This window comes from Macaca nemestrina, chromosome 2 (genome assembly GCF_043159975.1).
Source record: "Macaca nemestrina isolate mMacNem1 chromosome 2, mMacNem.hap1, whole genome shotgun sequence".
NCBI lineage: Eukaryota > Metazoa > Chordata > Mammalia > Primates > Cercopithecidae > Macaca > Macaca nemestrina.
This window is the reverse complement of record NC_092126.1, coordinates 121159648-121179471: the sequence shown is the minus strand read 5'-3', so window position 1 is coordinate 121179471 and position 19824 is coordinate 121159648. Positions and strand designations below refer to the sequence as shown.

The 19824-nt window shown below is 37.7% G+C and overlaps 1 protein-coding gene across 5 annotated transcripts in view; it reads left to right on the top strand.

Moving 5' to 3' along the window:
• LOC105482718 (DENN domain containing 6A) overlaps nt 1–19824 on the top strand; it is a 71421-nt gene that overhangs the window by 30818 nt on the left and 20779 nt on the right. For 3 of the 5 annotated variants that reach the window (XM_011742996.2, XM_011742998.2, XM_024793187.2), the window contains 8 exons: nt 2–114; nt 2536–2616; nt 4604–4709; nt 5316–5395; nt 7268–7330; nt 8718–8773; nt 19031–19153; nt 19724–19819. In XM_011742996.2, coding sequence (XP_011741298.1) covers nt 2–114; nt 2536–2616; nt 4604–4709; nt 5316–5395; nt 7268–7330; nt 8718–8773; nt 19031–19153; nt 19724–19819 — 718 coding nt within the window. The remainder of the gene's footprint in view (nt 1; nt 115–2535; nt 2617–4603; nt 4710–5315; nt 5396–7267; nt 7331–8717; nt 8774–19030; nt 19154–19723; nt 19820–19824) is intronic. The other 2 variants (XM_011742997.3, XM_011743003.3) reach the window with 2 other exon arrangements.

Sequence of the window (19824 nt, the reverse complement as noted above, 5' to 3'; positions counted from 1 at the left end):
GGTTGTCTTGGAGATACCCAGTTTTGTTTTAGATTTCGACAGTCTTCTGGGAGGAGGGTGTCGCTGCATTGTCTCCTGGATCAATTTGACAAAGATTTACCAGTTTACTTAAAGGTTGGAAAAGTAGTCATAGAAAAATGTCCATTTGAGAGGAAACTTTAGAACTCATTTATTCAGTTACCTCTGACACCATTCAGAAATATTTTGCTTTTGTTTTGCTACTATATTATATAGCTGAATTTCCTAAGTGAGTCTTACTCATAAGGATTCAGCATCTGAATGAAAGAGACTTTATACAGTTGCTGTGCTTGAAACATAATGTCATTGTGAATTATAAAAATGGATTAGAATGTTGAGGTAATTTTCTTTCATTTGTTAATAAACTCTTGAATTAGATTTGGGAGTGGAGTTGTACTGTACAGTAAATATCATCTAGAGTTGAGGTAGTCATACTTGATGATAACATAGTTGTCTCTTTTTGATTTTTGAATGAGCCTTGTTTTAGTTATTATTTATTTAAAACATTTTAATAATTCAGATGATCTTAGAGCCTAGATTTGTTTTTAACTACATGAGGAACGTTTTCATCTGGATGCCCTATCAGCACATCCAGTGTGACTTGGACATAATTAGCCTGATACCAGTTTTTATAGTTTACCTCCCTGGTTCCACTAAGGGCAGAGATACTACCTGTGAAATGTCTCTTAGAGCCATCTCCTCCTTGCTGTCACTACTAATATATTCTTCCAACCAATGATGGTAATAGCTGTTATTTGTTAGGGCTTTTTATGTTCTAGATACTGTATTAATAAGCATATATCATCTAATTAATCCTCCCTACAGTGTTCCAAGAGAGATCCTTTTGTAGATGAGGGAATTGAGGGCTATTGAGGATAAGAAATTTACCCAAGGACGTCCCACCTCTTGTTTTGTTCCAGCACAATATATCTTATACAGTGTTACCAGCTAAAGTGTACAATATATTATATAAGTAAAATCTAAAATGACTGCGAATTGTTTAATGAGTAAAGAGGTTACTACTTCCTTGTCTTCACTTTTTGGACCTTCCAAAATAAGACCTTTATCCTATCAAAATTTCACCTTCATCTGCTTTCTATGTGTGCCATATGTATGCCATATTTTAGTCAAACTGAACTATGTGCTTTTTCCTGAGATAGCATGTAGTTTTTTTGTCTTTTGTGTTTTTACTAAAACTCCTAGCCCTTTCAACCTGGAATGCCTTTGTCTTTGTTTAAGTCATATCCATCCTTCAATTCCCAATTCAAATACAGCTGCCTCCATGAAATCTTTACTCTTTGCCCTTAGCTTTCCTATAACACTTTGTGCTCTTTCATGGTACCCACCCTCCTATTACAATAATACTCATTTTTCTACTTTTTTTTTTTGAGATGGAGTCTCACTGTGTCACCAGGCTGGAGTGCAGTGGTGTGATCTCGTCTCACTGCAACCTCTGCCTCCTGAGTTCAGGCGATTCTCCTGCCTCAGCCTCCTGAGTAGCTGGGATTACAGGCACATGCCACCACACTCAGCTAATTTTTGTATTTTTGGTAGAGACAGGGTTTCATCATGTTGGTCAGGATGCTCTTGATCTCCTGACTTCATGATCCGTCCACCTCGGCCTCCCAAAGTGTTGGGATTACAGGCATGAGCCACTGCACCTGGCCTCATTTTTCTACTTTTCTTATCCCTCCTAAATCATGATATCCTTGAGGAAGAACTGTGTCTTATGCATCTTTTTATCTTCTCTAACACATTACCCTGTTCAAAGTAGGTGGTCAATATATATTTGTTTAAGCAATAATAATCAAATAAGGAACTGAGCCAAAGTTTACTCCATTAAGATGTAAATGCTTAAATTTTTTGGAATGGAATTACCTTTCAGATTGTATGTTGATAAACATTGTTATGCTTCATTATTATTGGGTTAACGTATAACTGACTATATAAGATTCAGATTGTCATTTAACTCCTTTTATTTTCTCTCTTGAAATTGTGTGTTAGGATACCTCATTTTGTTTTAAGATTGATCCCTTAATATGACAATCTCAAAATTGTAGGTAGAATTTTTTAGAAACGAAATACAACATTGGGGAAAACAGAATTTGACTGTTTTTTAATTTCAATCACCTAGTATAGAGATGAATAAAGAATATAAGCTGAGTAAGTTATAGAGGGAAAATCTGACTTTAGTACTTAGATTGTGATTAGTACTTTGCCATCTTTGGGCAAGTTAGGAGGGTTTTTTTTTGTTTTAATTTTAAGTTTTTACACACATCATATGGGCCACGTCAGAGTTAGAAGGTTCTGATCTGGCTGTTGCTATCATGATTATTATTTGTTGGTGGAAAAGCATAACTAGCTCTTTGTGTATATCTTTGTGTATATCTCATGTCTTGATTTGGGTTTATAAAGGAACCTGATGTTAATATTAAAATATAAAGATATGGATATAGGTATAGATACATATATATGTACCCCCCCCACACACACACTTACTTGTCACTTTCTTCATAGAAGGATCCTGCTTATTTTTATGGGTATGTGTATTTCCGGCAAGTTCGAGATAAAACTCTAAAAAGAGGCTACTTTCAGAAGGTAATTGTCATATACACTATTAAAGAAAAGTATTTTTTTATTTTGTGATTAGAAAAACAGAAACTGTTAGTTTTAAGAGTCTTTAAAGTCTTTGGTATTTTATATATATATATAAAATATATATATATATATTTTTTTTTGAGACAGAGTCTCATGCTGTCACCCAGACTGAAGTGCAGTGGCGCGATGTCGGCTCACTGCAACCTCTGCCTCCCAGGTTCAAGCAATTCTGTGCCTCAGCCTCCTGAGTAGCTGGGATTATAGGTGCCCACCCCACGCCTGCCCAATTTTTTGTATTTTTAGTAGAGACAGGGTTTCACCATCTTGGCCAGGCTGGTCTTGAACTCTTGACCTCATGATCCACCTGCCTCAGCCTCCCAAAGTTCTGGGATTACAGGTGTGAGCCACTGCACCCGGCCTATATATACATATTTTTTTTTGAGATAGAGTTTTGCTCTTAGCGCCCAGGCTGGAGTTCAGTGGTGTGATTTCAGCTCACTGCAACCTCTGCCTCCCAGGTTCAAGTAGCTGGGAGTATAGGTACTGTATTCCCGAGTACCTGGGATTACAGGCACCTCCCAAGTAGCTGAGATTACAGGTGTGCGCCACCATGCCCAGCTAAGTTTTGTATTTTTAGTAGAGATGGGGTTTCACCATGTTGGCCAGGCTGGTCTTGAACTCCTGACTTTAGGTGATCCACCCACGTCAGCTTCCCAAAGTGCTGGGATTACAGGTGTGAGCCACCGTGCTTAGCCTTGGGTTTATATTTTATCTTGTTTTTTTTTTTTTTTTTTTTAAATATCATGGACACCTGTCTCTATATGTTTAACTGCTATTGAATTTTTGCTCTCTCTGCTAGATTCCTGACAGTAAGTTACAATTATTGCACAGGATTCTGTCAAAAGCCAGAGGAGTCCACTTAATTTTTACATTTTAGAATAAGGGAAGGAATAAGCAGGTTGTATCTTATTTTTAAAGAGCTAGTAAATAAACTTTAGCAACATCTTAGCCATTATTGTTTCTATTCCAAATATACAATTCCTTTTGTTTCTTAAAAAGAATCAGGTAAGTCACAGTAGCTTACATTTGTAATCCCAGCACTTTGGGAGGAAAAGGTGGGCAGATTGCTTGAGTCTGGGAGTTTGAGAGCAGCCTGGGCAATATGGCAAAACCGTATCTCTACCAAAAATCCACCGTGCCCCCCAAAAATAGCCATACTTGATGGCATATACCTGTAGTCCCAGCTACTTCGGAGGCTGAGGTGGGAGGATCACCTGAACCCAAGAAGTTGAGGCAGCAGTGAGCCATGATCACACCATTACATTGTAGCCTGGGTGACAGAGTGAGACCTTGTCTCAAAAAAAAAAAAAAAAGAAAAAAGAAACAAAAATAAAAGAATCTTTCCTATTTAATCCCAGCTAGCAAGACATACCTTTCCCTTTTGTACTCAGAATTTGCCCTGACCACTGATTGGTGTTAGAAAGATAGAGTGGTTTTTAAGAAAAAAAAAAGTTTAAAAATTGGTATAATTTGTATCTGAAATGATCAAACCATAACGTTACAATTTCCAACTATGTGGCTATGGCAGTTGAACTATAAAATATAACTCGTAAGTATTTTGCAAAAGTATCAAAATTTGCTCTTTCTTTAATAGGAAGAGTTCATATGGCTAATTCCTGATATTGCTATTTTAAGGATAGCAGGAGCTAGGCTTTCGAAGTTACTCGTGACATTAGTTTGTTGGTAGGAAATTCTTTTTTTGAAGAGCAGAAAAATCTGTTACATGCTTTTATGTTCTTAAAGTGTAACAATAAGGTTAAACTTTTTGTATTCTGTAGCTATGGTTTTGTTTCCTTTTAGCTATCCACTGTAAAAGCCTTTTTATTTTAAAATCCACACTTTTTGCTCAATTTAGCTTGTTAGTTATTGCTTATGCGAGAAATGAATGCAAAGCAATTTTTAAAACGTTGTTTTTTTTTTTCCTCAGTCCTTGGTTTTGATCAGCAAACTACCTTATATTCATTTTTTTCACACTGTGCTCAAACAGATAGCACCAGAGTATTTTGAAAAGAGTGAACCTTATTTGGAAGCAGGTAAGTTTAACATGGTATGAGTTGAGTACCTTTATGAAAGAGTTTTAAGATTTTTACTGGAAATGAATGATTAAAATGAAGTTGATTTATAACAATTTATAAAAATTCAGGCAAGAATTTAAGGAATATATGATAGGAGAAAGGTATAAAACTATTTGTCTGGCATCTGTACCTACAGATATCCAAAACTGTCTGTTGTTATTTCCTTTAACTACTTTGATGATGCTTATTATTATCAGGATAATAATAAATGAATATCGAGTTGACAGTTCTAATACTTAGAGTACTGTTGAAAAATCCTTTTGTCACTTGCTACAGATGGAAGGCCTTTGCCAGTTGATGTGCTTTTGTAGCTAATTAGTGGTAATAAATGAATACGAAAACTCCCTTTAATACTTAGGATATAAATTAACCAACATATGTGTATTTCTGAGTGAAATATAAAATGTTTTCATCACTTTCACTTTTCTTTTGCCTTTTATCTTTCATTCTTCCCAGTATATTTTTTCTGCTATATGGAAAGTAGTTTTCTTATTTCTAATGCCTCATTTTTAATACTTTGATGTTTTCACTTATTCTAAGAAAATATTTTGTTATATTTTTCAGCTTGTAATGATGTTGATCGATGGCCTGCTCCAGTGCCAGGGAAAACATTACACCTGCCAATCATGGGGGTGGTAATGAAGGTAGTGTCTTGTATCTCAGTTGTCTCCTTCTTATTTTTATTTTTATTTTTATTTTTATTTTTTTGAGACAGGGTCTTGTGCTGTCACCCAGGCTGGAGTACAGTGGCACGATCACAGCTTACTGCAGCCTCAACTTTCCAGGCTCAAGCGACCCTCCCACTTCAGCCCCCCAAGTAGCCAGGACCACAGGCATGCACCAACACACCTGGCTAATTTTTAAACTTTTTGTAGACAGAATCTTGCTATGTTTCCCAGGGTAATTGTGATCTTTTTAGAGAACTTTTGAACAGGCATGGTGGCTCACACCTGTGATCCCAGCACTTTGGGAGGCTGAGGCGGGTGGATCCCTTGAGCCCAAAAGTTCAAGACCACCCTAGGCAACATGGCAAAACCTTGTCTCTACAAAAAATACAAAAATTAGTGGGGTGTGGTGGTGCACACCTGTAGTCCTAGATACTCGGGATATTGCTTGAGCCTGGGAAGTCGAGGCTGCAGTGAGGCATGTTTGCATCACTGCACTCCAGCCTGCACGACAAAAGAAGACCCTGTCTCAAAAAACAAAAACAACAAAAAAAAGAACTTTGTAGGAAGCTCACATATGGGCTTTGCTTTTTAACCTAATATTAATATTAGTCATGTTATTGCTTTCCCTTGTTTGTCATTGATGTGAGGCATTATAGAGATACTGCAATTCATTTTGCTTCCCAGAACCATTAGTCACACAACTTCAGGCGCCTCTGATCTCATGGCAGCCTCTAGAGTTTGCAGAACAGTGTCATTTATATGTTATATATGTACATGTACATCCTGCCTCCTAGAATTCTGCAACTCCATGGCCCTGCCAGTGCCTCCAGAGATGAGTGATATGCAGAAACAGATTACTTGGTAGAATTGAGTATGAATTAATAAAAATTAAAGGCGGTGGCTCAAGCCTGTAATCCCAGCACTTTGGGAGGCCGAGGCGGGCGGATCACAAGGTCAGGAGATCGAGACCACAGTGAAACCCCGTCTCTACTAAAAATACAAAAAAAAATTAGCCGGGCGCGGTGGCGGGCGCCTGTAGTCCCAGCTACTCAGGAGGCTGAGGCAGGAGAATGGCGGGAACCCGGGAGGCGGAGCTTGCAGTGAGCCGAGATCGCGCCACTGCACTCCAGCCTGGGCAACAGCGTGAGACTCCGTCTCAAAAAAAAAAAAAAAAAAAAATTAAGATAAATTGGGAAAGCCATTCGTTCTTAGTCCTAAATGATGTTCTTAACACGTGATGTCAGACCACACATGTTCATCCCAGGGTATTGTTCTCTGTTAGATTTTTCTTTTAAATGAATTACCATTTTCCTCTCAGACTTCGTATGAGTTGTACTCTAAGTGCTTTGCAGTTCACTATGGAGTAGGACTTACTTTTGACAATGTTCTCTCTCTACATTTGCCCATTTTTGTAGGATCTGTATTGTGTTTTTCCTTGGGAAATCATCAAAAGTAATACTGATAGCTCTGGATGGAGTGTTCTCATTGTTTCCTGTGAGATTTATCCAAAAATTTGGCAAGCTTGAGAGGGTGTGTTTGGGTGTGTGTATATTAATGAAGCAAAGATTGGAACAATAAACAGGAAGCATTATGAAGCTGATGTCCATTTTGTTTTTCAACATACTTCTCAGGGAGTTAGTAATTACTGTGTATGTGGGTATGGAGACTTTGATTTACTTTCTGCTGTGACTAAAAATAAATATGACCTTAGTTTTTAACTCTGACATAGATAATTTTATTTTTGTAGCTTTTTTGGCATTAATGACCATACCTTTTTAGCAGCAGGATATAGCACTTCTCATCCCCCATTCTTTTATAGCCAAAAATAATTTCCTGTCTTTCTTTTAGGTACGGATTCCCACATGTCATGACAAGCCTGGGACAACTCAAATAGTGCAGTTAACTCAGCAGGTATTGTGTGGTACTATGGTAGAATGATCCAGCACATATAGTCTCTTTAACAGAATTTTTGAACTAGCAAATGCAGAGTTTCTTGAGGTTATTACATATTTCTGAATATTACTGAAATGTCCCATTAAATAATTTTTAATGAATTGGTAATCTCTAATGTTTCTTAGGGTGTTTTTTCTTGTTATTTCTCCAGTAGAGACTGGAGAACTCAAAATCTATATTTTAATTGTGAGGGAAAGGGAAAAGTGAATTTTTTTCAATAAGCCTTGATTCTGGCAAAACCTCTTAGGAGAGTGACCAGCAGACTTCCAATTTTAGGAAACTCAGTTAAAAGGATTCTGTAGTTACAATTGCCCTTTATTTTTCCAAAAGCACCATCTGTTCATGGGTGGGGTTAAGTTTTCATTTGAAATGTTTTAACTGGTGTAAATTTTTTTGTTGTACTTTGTTCTTTGAATTGAATAAAAAACAAGTAGCAGTAGGAAAATTAGTATTCCTGTTACATATCAACCAGTATAATGGGAGTATTTCATACAGTTGCAAATTAATCTAATTTTGACTATTGGATTAATTTTTTTTTAAACAAGGACAGGGTCTCCCTCTGTCACCCAGGCTGGAGTACAGTGGCACTATCGTAGCTCACTGCAGCCTCCAATTCCTGGGCCGAAGTGATTCTCCGACCTCAGCCTCCTAAGTAGCTAGGACTATAGGTGCATGCCACCACACCTGGCTAATTTTTAATATTTTTTGTAAAGATGAGATTTCGCTCTGTTACCCAGGCTGGTCTCGAATTCCTGGCATCAAGCGATTCTTCCTTCTGGATTCCCAACGTGCTAGGATTACAGGCATGAACTTGGGATTAATTCCTTTTTTTTTTTTTTTTTTTGAGATGGAGTCTCGCTTTGTTGCCCAGGCTGGAGGGCAGTGGTGCGATCTCGGCTCACTGCAAGCTCCGCCTCCCGGGTTCCCGCCATTCTCCTGCCTCAGCCTCCTGAGTAGCTGGGACTACAGGCGCCCGCCACCGCCCCCGGCTAATTTTTTGTATTTTTAGTAGAGACAGGATTTCACTGTGTTAGCCAGGATGGTATCGATCTCCTGACCTCATGATCCACCTGCCTTGGCCTACTAAAGTGCTGGGATTACAGGCGTGAGCCACCACGCCCAGCCAGGATTAATTCTTTATCCATGATATCTGCATTATTTTTGACCTTCTGCTATATTAGGGAAGATTGGTAAGACCCATTCCTTCTTTGGCTGCTCCTAAAGGAAGAGAATCTTAAAAGTTAAACGGGGCAACATGGCTTATTGATCACAAGATAGATATATTTTAAAATTTTCTGTAAATTTTGGTGATATCTTCTCATTATTTTTTTTTTCTGTCTCTCAGGCAGACACAAATATATCTGTTATTTTACCTACTGTTCATGAGGTGGATATTTTCAGGTAAAGAATAAAAAATTTTGTTAACTGACTTTTCTTTTGCTTTGTGGTGGTGATGTTAATTTATTTAAAAAATGAATGTTCTTATATAGGATGTGGAAAAAATTGGAAGAAAATAGTTATGTTTTACATGTTATAAATCAATGGTTCATCCCTGGCTACATGTTATAAGCTTTGGCAATTAGGGAAATTTAGATATAGAATATGTATTATATGTAAAAATATTTTTGTTTGGTTTAGTGTGAGAATCATATTGTAATGATGTTAGAAAATGTACTTTTTAAAAAAAGATGCATTTTATTTGGGAGTGAAATGTCATGAGGTTTGTGTTTTATTTTAAAATACTTCAGTAAGAAAAAATAGATTATATGAAAAATGGCAAATATTAATCATTAAATCTAAGTGATATGTACATGACGTTTCTTATACTGTTGTCTTTATTTTTCTGTATGTTTGAAAAATGTCAACATGGAAAATGAAAAAACAAAAAAGAGATACTGTTAGCACTTAGAAGAGAAATAGAGGAAAAAGAAAAAGTAATGTTTGTGCCTTTACCCAGAGCAGCTAAATCTTTGGATTGGTGCCCAAGTTCTAGTTCCCCAGGTAGTTCGATGTATAGGCCAGCTTGAAAAACCACTGCTATCAATGAGCAGTTACCAAATGTTCAAAAAGTCGTGAAAGACTTGAAATGGATTTTTTTGGTGGGATCTTTTTTCTTTCTTTTTTTGAGACAGAGTCTCACTCTGTTGCCTAGGCTGGAGTGCAATGCTGCAGTCTTGGCTCACTGCAGCCTCCGCCTCCCAGGTTCAAGCAATTCTCCTGCCTCAGCCACCCAAGCAGCTAGGACTACAGGTGCACACCACCATGCCTGGCTACGTTTTTGTATTTTTAGTAGAGATGGGGTTTCATCATGTTGGCCAGGCTGATCTGGAACTCCTTACCTCAAGTGATCCACCTGCCTTGCCCTCCCAGAGTGCTGGGATTACAGGTGTGAGCCACTGCGCCTGGCCAACCTTTTTGTTTGTTCATTTGCTTGTTTGTTTTTTATGACTTGTAAACTACATGGAATACTGCTTCAAAAGATTGATTAGTTAAAAAAAAAAGAGTGGTTAGTTTTGTATGTTGCTCTAGCACAGTACATTCATCCTATTTCTAGGTATTTATTCAATAAAAATGAAAATTTGTCTACATGAAGACCTGTATGCAAATGTCTATATAGTAGCTTTATTCATAACAGTATAAAACTATATATAACCGAAGTATCCATCAATGGTAAATGGACAAACAAAATGCAATACATGAATGCACATAGAATACTATTCAGCATTAAAAAAAAAGAAGCAACAGTTGATATATGCAATAATATGAAAGACTTCCAAAAGCATTATGCTAAGTGAAAGTTTCCAGATATTTAAAGATACTTACTGAATGATTCCATTTATATGATGTTCTGGAAAAGACAAAAATATAGGGACAGAAATCAGATCAGTGGTTACCTGGTGCTGGGGGAGGAAATCTACATAAGGGCTGCAGGGATTTTGTGAGGTGATGGAACTATTCTAGATCTTTGATAAGGGTAAATTTTACTGCATATAAATTATAAATGTGGGCCGGGCACGGTGGCTCAAGCCTGTAATCCCAGCACTTTGGGAGGCCGAGACGGGCAGATCACGAGGTCAGGAGATCGAGACCAGCCTGGCTAACACGGTGAAACCCCGTCTCTACTAAAAATACAAAAAACTAGCTGGGCGAGGTGGCGGGCGCCTGTAGTCCCAGCTATTTGGGAGGCTGAGGCAGGAGAATGGCATAAACCTGGGAGGCAGAGCTTGTAGTGAGCTGAGATCCGGCCACTGCACTCCAGTCTGGGTGACAGAGCGAGACTCTTGTCTCAAAAAAAAAAAAAAAAAAAAAAAAAAATTATAAATGTGACTTTTAAAACAAATTAATTTTCTTAAAAATTACATGTTATAGCATTGTTAGGTTGAAAAGAGGGAGTGTCCCCCAAATAAATGAATAAATATTACAGGAAAAATATACAAAGAAGAATGTGTACTATTTCTCGTTTTGATACTTGACTCATGAGGGAATAATTTGTTTGCGGAATTGGCATAAATTAATATGGAGTTCAATTATCAGACAATTTTTCTTTTGAACTTTCGGGTATGAGTCTTAGGCTTTATTGTTTGTCACTGATTATCTTAGCTTTTGTGGTACATCTTGCATATCCCATATCTGAAATGCTCAGAATCAGAAGTGTTTCGGATTTTGGACTTTTTTGCATTTGGGGATTTTTTCATATACATAATGAGATATCTTGGGGACGGGCCCCAGTCTAAACACAAGGGTCACTTGTGCTTCATATACACATTATACACATAGCCTGAACGTAATTAAAAAAAAAAAAGTTTAATGATTTTGTGCACGAAACTAAATTTTGATTGCATTTTGACTTTGACTCATCTTGAGGTCATGTGTGGAATTTTCCACTTGTTGCATCATGTCAATGCTCAAAACCTTTTGGATTTGGGAACATTTTGGAATGTAGATTTTCACATTAGGGATGCTCAACCCCTAGTTAATTACCTCCATCACTAACACCTTTGATTAGCACGTGTCTCGTCTCCTGGATGTGAATTACATAATATTGGTTTAAGAGTGGGGCAAGTTAGTTTGTTGTTTTTAAGTTCTTGTTTCCCGCCAGATGTGGTGGCTCAAGCCTGTAATCCCAGCACTTTGGGAGGCTGAGGCGGGTGGATCATGAGGTCAGGATTTCGAGACCAGCCTGACCAACATGGTGAAACCCTGTCTCTACTAAAAATACAAAAACTAGCTGGGCATGGTGGTGGGCACCTGTAATCTCAGCTACTCAGGAGGCTGAGGCAGGAGAATCGTTTGAACCCGGGAAGCGGAGGTTGCAGTGAGCTGAGATCGTGCCACTGCACTCCAGCCTGGGCGACACAGTGAAACTCCATCTCAAAAAAAAAAGAAGTGAATTTCTAATTATTTTCCCAAGGCATGGCTGTTTTGGTGGGAGGAGCTTAGCATAAAGGCATGGTACTCCAAAATGGGAATATAAATGTGGTACTAAAAAAAAAGAACCAGTGATTTCCTTACAGACCTTCATTTCAGTAATCCTATACTGCAGTTAATTTGATGCACACTACTGTTTTTTTTTGAGACAGTCTCGCTCTGTCACCCAGGCTGGAGTGCAGTGGTGCGATCTCGGCTCATTGCAACCTCCGCCTCCTGGGTTCAAGCGATTCTCCTGCCTCAGCCTCCCAAGTAGCTGGGACTACAGGCTTGTGCCACCAAATCCGGCTAATTTTTTGTGTTTTTAGTAGAGACGGGGTTTCACCATTGTTAGCCAGGATGGTCTTGATCTCCTGATCTCGTGATCTGCCCGCCTCAGCCTCCCAAAGTGCTGAGATTACAGGCGTGAGCCACTGCACCCAGCCTACTACTACTATTTTTTTAGTTCGAGACAAGTTGCCTTTCCTGAATATTAAAAACTTAACCTCTCACCCAAAAAAACGACTTTGATAACATATTATCAGTATAATACAAAGCTTTCAAAGAGTGATTTATCTTGTAACTATACTTCCTATCTTCTATTTGTGCCCTTTGTTAATAATATATTAATATACTTGAAAGACAATAATTTGCAACTTGGTGCCTTAAAGGAATCCCATTATTAAAGTTGGTCAGATGTTTTCATGTAGGACTTTTTCATTTTTCCTTTGCTTATTTTTACAAACCAACAGAAAAGTGGCAAGTACAATACAGAAGACTTTTTTCTTGAACCATTTGGTAGTAAGCTGGAGACTTGGTGCCCTGTCATCCCTTAATACTTTAGATTCTATTTCCTACAAACGAGTATACAATGCAACCATCAAAATTGGTAAAATCAACATTGATAAGTTAATATCATCTAATACTAAGACCAGTTCAAATGTTACCAGTTATTACAATAATGTCTAGTTAAACTGAGAATAATCTGTTGCATGTAACTGTCACATCTCATTAGTCATCTTCAGTCTAGAATAGTTCTTTAGTTTCTGACTTTCATGATCCTGATATTCTTACAGATTACAGGACGGTTATTTTGCAGAAACTCCTCAGTTTAGGATTGTCTGGTATTTACTCCTGATTAGATTGAGGCTCTGCCATCTGTCAGGAGGTGGCACATAAGTTGAGCTTGCCCTGTTTTTGATGATGTTCAGTTTGATCACTTGATTAATGTGGTATCCTCCAAGCTTCTCCACTAATAAGTTGTTTTTCCTTTTGTAACTGGGTATTTTTGGGGAAGATATTTGAAATTATGTTTGTTACTTATTGATGTGTAACAAATTATCCCAATACTTAGGCTTAGAAGAGCAAACATTATTTCACACAGTTTCTGAGGGTTGGAAATCTGGGAGCTGCTTAGGTGGGTCGTTCTGGCGCTCAGAGTTTTTTATGTGGTTGCAGTCAAGATGTTATCTGTGGTTTCAGTCAGCTGGACATAGGAGTCTGGAGAGTCTGCTTCCCTACAGGGCTTACTTACACAGCTGTTGACTGGAGATCGCAGTTCTCTGTGGCTGTTGTTAGGAGGTCTCAGCCCTAGCCTTATGGACTTCTCCATAGGGCTGCCTAATGTTCTCACAACATGGCAGCTAACTTTTCCCAGAGCAGGTACTGAGAGAAGGCTGAAGCCACAGTGTCCTATATGACCTAGCCTTCAAAGTTGTACATTGTCATTTCTACCATATTCTGTTCATTACAATCAAACCACTAATCTGGTCCACACTCAAGAACAGGAGAATTAGGCTCCATGTTTTGAAAGGAGTGTCAAAGAATTTGTGGACAGATGTTATTTATTTATTTTATTTTATTTTTTATTATTATTTTTGTAGAGACGTATCTTCCTATGTTACCCAGGCTGGCCTTGAACTCCTGCCTCAAGTGATCCTCCCACCTAGGTGTTGGGGTTACAGGAGTGAGCCACCATGCACAGCCTGGACATATTTTAAATCACCACACTATTTTTATATGTCTATTTGGACTCTGATTTCTTGTTTTATTCAATGGATTCTAATCCATTATTACCTATTTTGGTATTCAAATTGTCCCTGTTTAGCCAGGGAGAACTTACTACAGGCTGGCTTCTATGTTCTTTTGCCATATCTCTGTCATTCTTTGAACACTTTCTTGCTTTCTGGTGTAAGATACTCCAGATTTATCTTTTTTTTTTTTTGGTAATTAAATAAACTGGGTTGTAATTATCATACCATACAATATTCAACCTTTTAAAGTACAATTCACTAGTGTTTTAATATATTCACAAAGTTGTGCAACCATCAATGCTAATTCCAGAACATTTTCATCACTTCAAAATGTAACACTGTACCTATTAGCAGTTCCCATTCCCTCTTCTTCCCAACCTCTTGCCATTACTAACTTACTTTCTGTCTCTATGCACTTGCCTATTTTGGACATTACATTTAACTAGAATCATGCAAAATGTGACCTTTTGTGTCTGTCTTCCTTCACCCAGAATAATGTTTATAAGGTTCATCTGTGCAGTATCATGAATCAGTACAGATGCTCCTAGACTTACAAGGGGGTTATGTCTTGTTAAACCCATTGTAAGTTTGAAAATTATAAGTTCAATGTGTGTTTTTGATATTTTCAGTTTACAATGGGCTTATCCGGAGGTAAGTTGTCATATGTTGAGGAGCGTACTGAATGCATACTGAATTGCAACATCATAAAGTTAAAAATTGTAAGTTGAACCATTGTAACATGGGGAGTGTCTGTACTTCATTTTTTTAATGGCTGAATAATATTCCATGTGGATGGGCCAGGTGTGGTGGCTCATGCCTGTAATCCCAGCACTTTGGGAGGCCAAGGCGGTCAGATCACCTGAGGTTGTGAGTTCGAGACCAGTCTGACTGGCATAGAGAAACCCCATCTCAACTAAAAATACAAAACTAGCCGGGTGTGGTGGCACATGCCTGTAATCCCAGCTACTCGGGATGCTGAGGCACGAGAATCGCTTGAACCTGGGAGGTGGAGGTTTTGGTGAGCCAAGATCATGCCATTGCACTCCTGCCTGGGCAACAAGAGCAAAGCTCCATTTCGAAAAAAAAAAAAAAAAAAAAAATTCCCTGTGGATATGCTACATTTTGTCTATCCATTTACCTTTTGATGGAGACTTGGATGGTTTACACTTTTGGTTATTATGAATAATGCTGCTGTCAACATTTGTGTATTGGTCTTTGTGTGGACATGTTTTTTATTCTCTTGGGTTCCAGATTATCTTGTATTTTCTCTTCCCTAGCTCTAGAATCAGCCATTTCTCTAAAAACCCTTGGTTCTTTTTAGCAGAGAATAGGATTTAGAAGACAAGATCTGGGCACTTGGTGTGCTTATTGATATTGAGATATCATTGCTTTTAGACCCTCTCAAGTGGACAAAGCTAGGATGTGTGTGTGTGTATGCATGTATGTATGTGTGTGTGTGTATATATATGTATATGTAGATGCATGTATATATACACATCATATATATTATATTAAATTATTCTTTATTTACTGATTTAATCAATACCCCTGTTGGTAATCAATGCCCCATCTCTTCTGCAACTTTTTTTTTAAGTTTTTTGTTTGTTTATTTCAAAAGGTTTTTGGGGAATAGGTGGTGTTTGGTTGCATAAATAAGTTCTTTAGTGATGATTTCTGAGATTTTGATGTACCCATCACATGAGGAATGTACACTGTACCCAATCTGTAGTCTTTTTATCCCTCACCCCCTCCCTCCCTTTCCCCACTGAAGTCCCAAAGTTCATTGTATCATTCTTATGTCTTTGCATCCTCATAGCATAGCTCCCACTTTTGAGTGAGAACATATGATGTTTGGTTTTCCATTCCTAAGTTACTTTAGAATAATGGTCTCCAATTCCATCTAGGTTACTGTGAATGCCATTATTTCATTCCTTTTTATGGCTGAGTAGTATTCCATGGGGTGTGTATGTATCTATATATACACACACACACAACTATATATATATATATATATAAAAAAAAATTTTCTTTATCCTCTCATTGATTGATGGGCATTTGGGCTTGTTCCATATTTTTGCAGTTGTGAATTGTGCTGCTATAAACATGCATGTGCAAGTATCTTTTTTTTTTTTTTTAATGACTTCTTTTCCTCTGGGTAGATACCCAGTAGTGGGATTGCTAGATCAAATGGTAGATCTATTTTAATTCTTTAAGGAATCTCCATACTGTTTTCGATAGTGGTTGTACTAGTTTATGTTCCTACCAACAGTGTAAAAATATTCCCTTTTCACCACATCCACACCAGCATTTATTTATATTTTTATTTTTATTTTTATTGTGGCCATTCTTGCAGGAGTGAGGTACTAGAGTATTGTGGGTTTGATTTGCATTTCCCTGATAATTAGTGATGTTAAGCATTTTTAATGTTTGTTGGCAATTTGTATATCTTCTTTTGAGAATTGTCTATTCATGTCCTTAGCCTACTTTTTGATGGGATTGTTTGTTTTGTTCTTGCTGATTTAAGTTCCTTATAGATTCTAGATATTTGTCCTTTGTTTGGATGTATAGATTGTGAAGATTTTCTCCTATTCTGTGAGTTGTCTGTTTACTCTGCTGATTATTTCTTTTGCTGTACAGAAGCAAAATAAGTCCCATCTATTTATCCTTGTTTTTGTAGCATTTGCTTTTGAGTTCTTGGTCATGAAGTCTTTGCCTAAGCTAATGCCTAGATGGGTTTTTCCCAATGTTATCTTCTAGAATTTTTATGATTTCAGGTCTTAGATTTAAGTCTTTGATTAATCTTGAGTTGATTTTTGTAAAGGATGAGAGATGAGGATCCAGTTTCATTCTTCTACATGTGGCTTGCCAATTATCTCAGCACCATTTGTTAAATAGGGTGCCCCTTCCCCACTTTATGTTTTTGTTTGCTTTGTTGAAGATCAGTTAACTGTAAGCATTTGGCTTTGTTTCTGGGTTCTCTGTTCTGTTCCATTGGTCTATATGCCTATTTTTATACCAGTACCATGCTGTTTTGGTGACTATGGCTTTACAGTATAGTTTGAAGGCAGATAATATATTGCTTCCAGATTTGTTCTTTTTGCTTAGTTTTACTTTGGCTATGCAGGCTCTTTTTTGGTTCCATATGAATTTTAGGATTGTTTTTTCTAGTTCTGTGAAGAATGATGGTGGTATTTTGATGGGAATTGCATTGAATTTGTAGATTCTTTTGGCGGTATGGTCATTTTCACAATATTGACTCTACCCATCCATGAGTATAGGATGTGTTTCCATTCGTTTATGTCATCTGTGATTTTTTTCAGCAGTGTTTTGTCATTTTCCTTGTAGAGGTCTTTCACCTCCTTGGGTAAGTGTATTACTAAGTATTTTATTTTATTTATTGCAGCTATTGTAAAAGGGGTTGATGTGATTCTCAGCTTGGTTGCTGTTGGTGTATAGGAGAGCTACTGATTTGTATACATTAATTTTGTATTTGGAAACTTTGCTGAATTCATTTACCAGTTCTAGGAGCTTTTTGGGTGAGTTTTTAGGATTTTCTAGGTATATGATGTCATCAGCAAACAGTGACACTTTAACTTCCTTATTACCAATTTGCATGCTCTTTATTTCTTTCTCTTGTCTGATTGTTCGGGGTAGGACTCTGCTGCAACTTTGTCCCCCATGCTAATAGTTTTCTCATCCCCCTTGGGCCCTGCCGTTCTATACCTGGCTTCCCTTCTGCATGGATACCCTCCTTACCCTGCTCACTCTCTGATTCTCCTTGTTGGATTGACTCTACCCGCACCTCCATGGATACCCTCCTGTCTCATTCAGGTTATTCTGTCCCACTAGACCACATCTCCAAGTGGGTGCCATCTTCCCCTTTTTGGGCTCTGACTCTTGACACTAGGTCGAGCCTCACATGAATGCCCTCCTTACCCTGCTTGTGTGCTTACCCACTCCAGGGTACTTCTCCTTGGAGATACCCTCGTTCCTCTGCTCTGACACCTTGTGCCAGTTGGTCCCACATTGTGACAACCTCCTCAACTCATTCTGTCTTTGATACGACACATCAGGCTACCCCTCTGTGCTTCCTGGGCTCTGTGAACTCAAACCAAATAATCCCCACACATGTATACGTTCCTCACCACATTTGGGCTCCAGCAGCTCCACAGTAGGCCACCATCTGCATGTAGATGTCCACCTTACCTTACATAAGCTCTGACATGCCTCCCTGGTCAATACGACTCTCTTTCCCTCGTGGCAGAGATACCTACCATGTTCTGCTTTAGGACTGAGTTGTTTAGGAAGGGAAGAGGAAGAGCTCCTTTGCCTTACCCATGAGCTGTTTTTTTTTTTGTTGTTGTTTGTTTCTTTTGTGGCACTTGTCTTGTTTTTGAATAGTTAAAATTAACTCCCCTAATTTCCATCTCATGATTTGTTGCATATTTTTGCACTTAATTGTTGTATGATTTTTCTTTTCTTTTTATTTGCATGTGTGTCTTTTCAACCGAGTGGATTGGTTATGATTTTCATAAATAGATAAGATTCTCCCCCCTAATCTAATAGGAAAAATTTTTACCAAGCCAGGAGGAAATTCCTAAATAAGTGAAAGTTACCAAGTGTCTTAGGCTTAGTAACATACTAGTGGAGTTGTGTCCCAACAGGCCTCCACCCAATTCCAGGGCTGCTGTAAAAATACTCAACATTTCCGTAGAGAGAGTATCTGCCCAGGAGATTCGCTCTTGTTCAGGATTAGCACTCCCCCTTGTGATCTGTCATCATTCTTTAATGTCAAAAGTATTGGGTTTTAAATTAAGTGTATCCAATAAGTGCCCTTGGAAAATTAATTTTTCTTGTTTCCTTAAAAATATTTAGGATTGAAATTCAAATGTATCAAAGCAATATTGATAAAATAGATCTATCATATGGTACAACAATTTAAGAATTATATGCTTTTATTGTCAGTTATTCTGTGTCATTATATTACATTTAATTTTGTAAAAATTAGAATGAGTCAAATTGATAGACATTTTTATGTGGATAAAAGGGACTTACGTCTCTATACATTACCATATTCTAAATGAATTTGTGTATCAGATCAAGATACAAATAGCAGAAGAATTTATATCATTGTGGAGTTTTTAGAAAGATTATGTAGGAATTTTAAAAACAGGATTGGCTACATTAAAAAATATTTCTACTGTGCATCACCTTTCAGATGTTTCTGCCCAGTTTTCCTTCATAGTCAGATGCTCTGGGAGCTGGTGCTGTTGGGGGAGCCCCTTGTGGTTATGGCGCCATCACCATCGGAATCATCAGAGACTGTATTGGCACTTGTTAAGTGAGTATATTTAGTTACTATTTCTGACTTTTTTTTTTTTTTTTTTTTTTGATGCTGCAGTACTGAACCTCTTGGTGATATTTGCAGCACTTCCCACCTGTCGTATATTTCCCCACCCATTATTGCATTGATCCATGCAACAACCCTATCAGAAGGTAATGCTTATTATAGCACCATTTTATGGATGAGAAAATTGAATCAGGCTCCGTGAGGGCTGGAACCATGCCTTTGTTGTTCTGAGTGACAGGCACATTGATTCATTACATGAAGTTAATCCTTGATAAATATTACTTGTTTGAATGATCAGTGTAGAGTCAAAGGCACATAGCTAGTGAATGGTAGAGCCAGAATTTCATCCCATCTTCTGCCCCAAACCCAGTGTGTTCTTTCAGTATGCCATTTCACATTATATATATCTGTCTTTCTAATTCTGTGAAATGAGTTTACCATTTTTTAAAATAAACAAAGTATCCCTTTGTGTGTATACTGTTTGTGTAGATGTTTTCTAGTTACAGATTAGGATTTTTAATTTCTGTGTCCTTTATTTTACATGTTCTTCCTGCTCCACAGCTGTATTTCTCCATTAAAGTACTTCAGTGATTTCCGACCTTATTTCACTATTCATGATAGTGAATTCAAAGAATATACTACCCGTACTCAAGCTCCGTAAG